At 41.0% G+C, this 785-nt stretch overlaps 1 protein-coding gene across 1 annotated transcript; it reads left to right on the plus strand.

Annotated features, from left to right (window-relative positions):
• Nucleotides 1-214: 214 nt before the first annotated feature.
• On the plus strand, nucleotides 215-705 carry PHALS_02228 (uncharacterized protein; the record flags this gene model as incomplete). Its single annotated transcript, XM_024719468.1, has 2 exons — nucleotides 215-538; nucleotides 562-705. 2 exons carry the CDS (start codon nucleotides 215-217, stop codon nucleotides 703-705), a joined length of 468 nt encoding a protein of 155 aa, XP_024572686.1.
• Between the last annotated feature and the right edge of the window lie 80 nt (nucleotides 706-785).

Raw genomic sequence — 785 nt, forward strand, 5'->3', positions numbered from 1 at the left:
ATATGAATCATTATTCCTATCTGGATACGTACATCGGTAAAGACACGTACCATCGTATGTGCTCAAAAAGCTTTACGTGATCTCAGTGGCATTTTTAAATTTGAAACAAGGTAAGCTTTACGATACTAGTAACGTGGCACTTCATACATTTGAGTCTTTTGTCATTCTGACATTTTGATGTGTTGTCAGTTAATTTCGCAGATTTCTTGCAATCATGCAGTTTTATCTTGCACTACTTCTGCTTGGTCACATTCTTCAAATCAAGGGTGAAAACATGGTTGAGAAAGAAGAAAAGAAAACAATGTTGTACACGGTCAAGTCACTTGCTAATCAAGACCATGAATCACATGTCGCTACTGTTATGTCAAATGACACTGCGCTGAATGACGACGAAAGGGGCTTTGCGATTCCATTGATGATGGATCCACGACTCATATATTGGGCTGCCCGTGGAGTTGATCCACACTCCATGTTTAAAGAGAAGTTTTTCGATAAATCGTTCCCTTCTTTGTTGGAAGATCTAAAGTTTAAGACTTGGGTGAGATACCTTATCTATCTCAGAAAAAAACATCCCGAAAAACCAGTTTACGCGATCGACATTCTTACAAACAAGCATGGAGTTGTTCCGCTAACGGAGATGATAGAGAAGGCTTTGGTGGGAACGAATTCGGCGCAGAAGGAGCTGGGGAAGATATTGGCGTCTGAGCAGCAATATCTTTGGCGGATGAGGAATGAACAAGATGTCTTTACGATCTTACAGCTCGACAAGGCTGGCGACGATCTTC

The sequence above is a fragment of the Plasmopara halstedii genome (assembly GCF_900000015.1).
Source record: "Plasmopara halstedii genome assembly, contig: Scaffold_183, whole genome shotgun sequence".
Lineage (NCBI taxonomy): Eukaryota > Oomycota > Peronosporomycetes > Peronosporales > Peronosporaceae > Plasmopara > Plasmopara halstedii.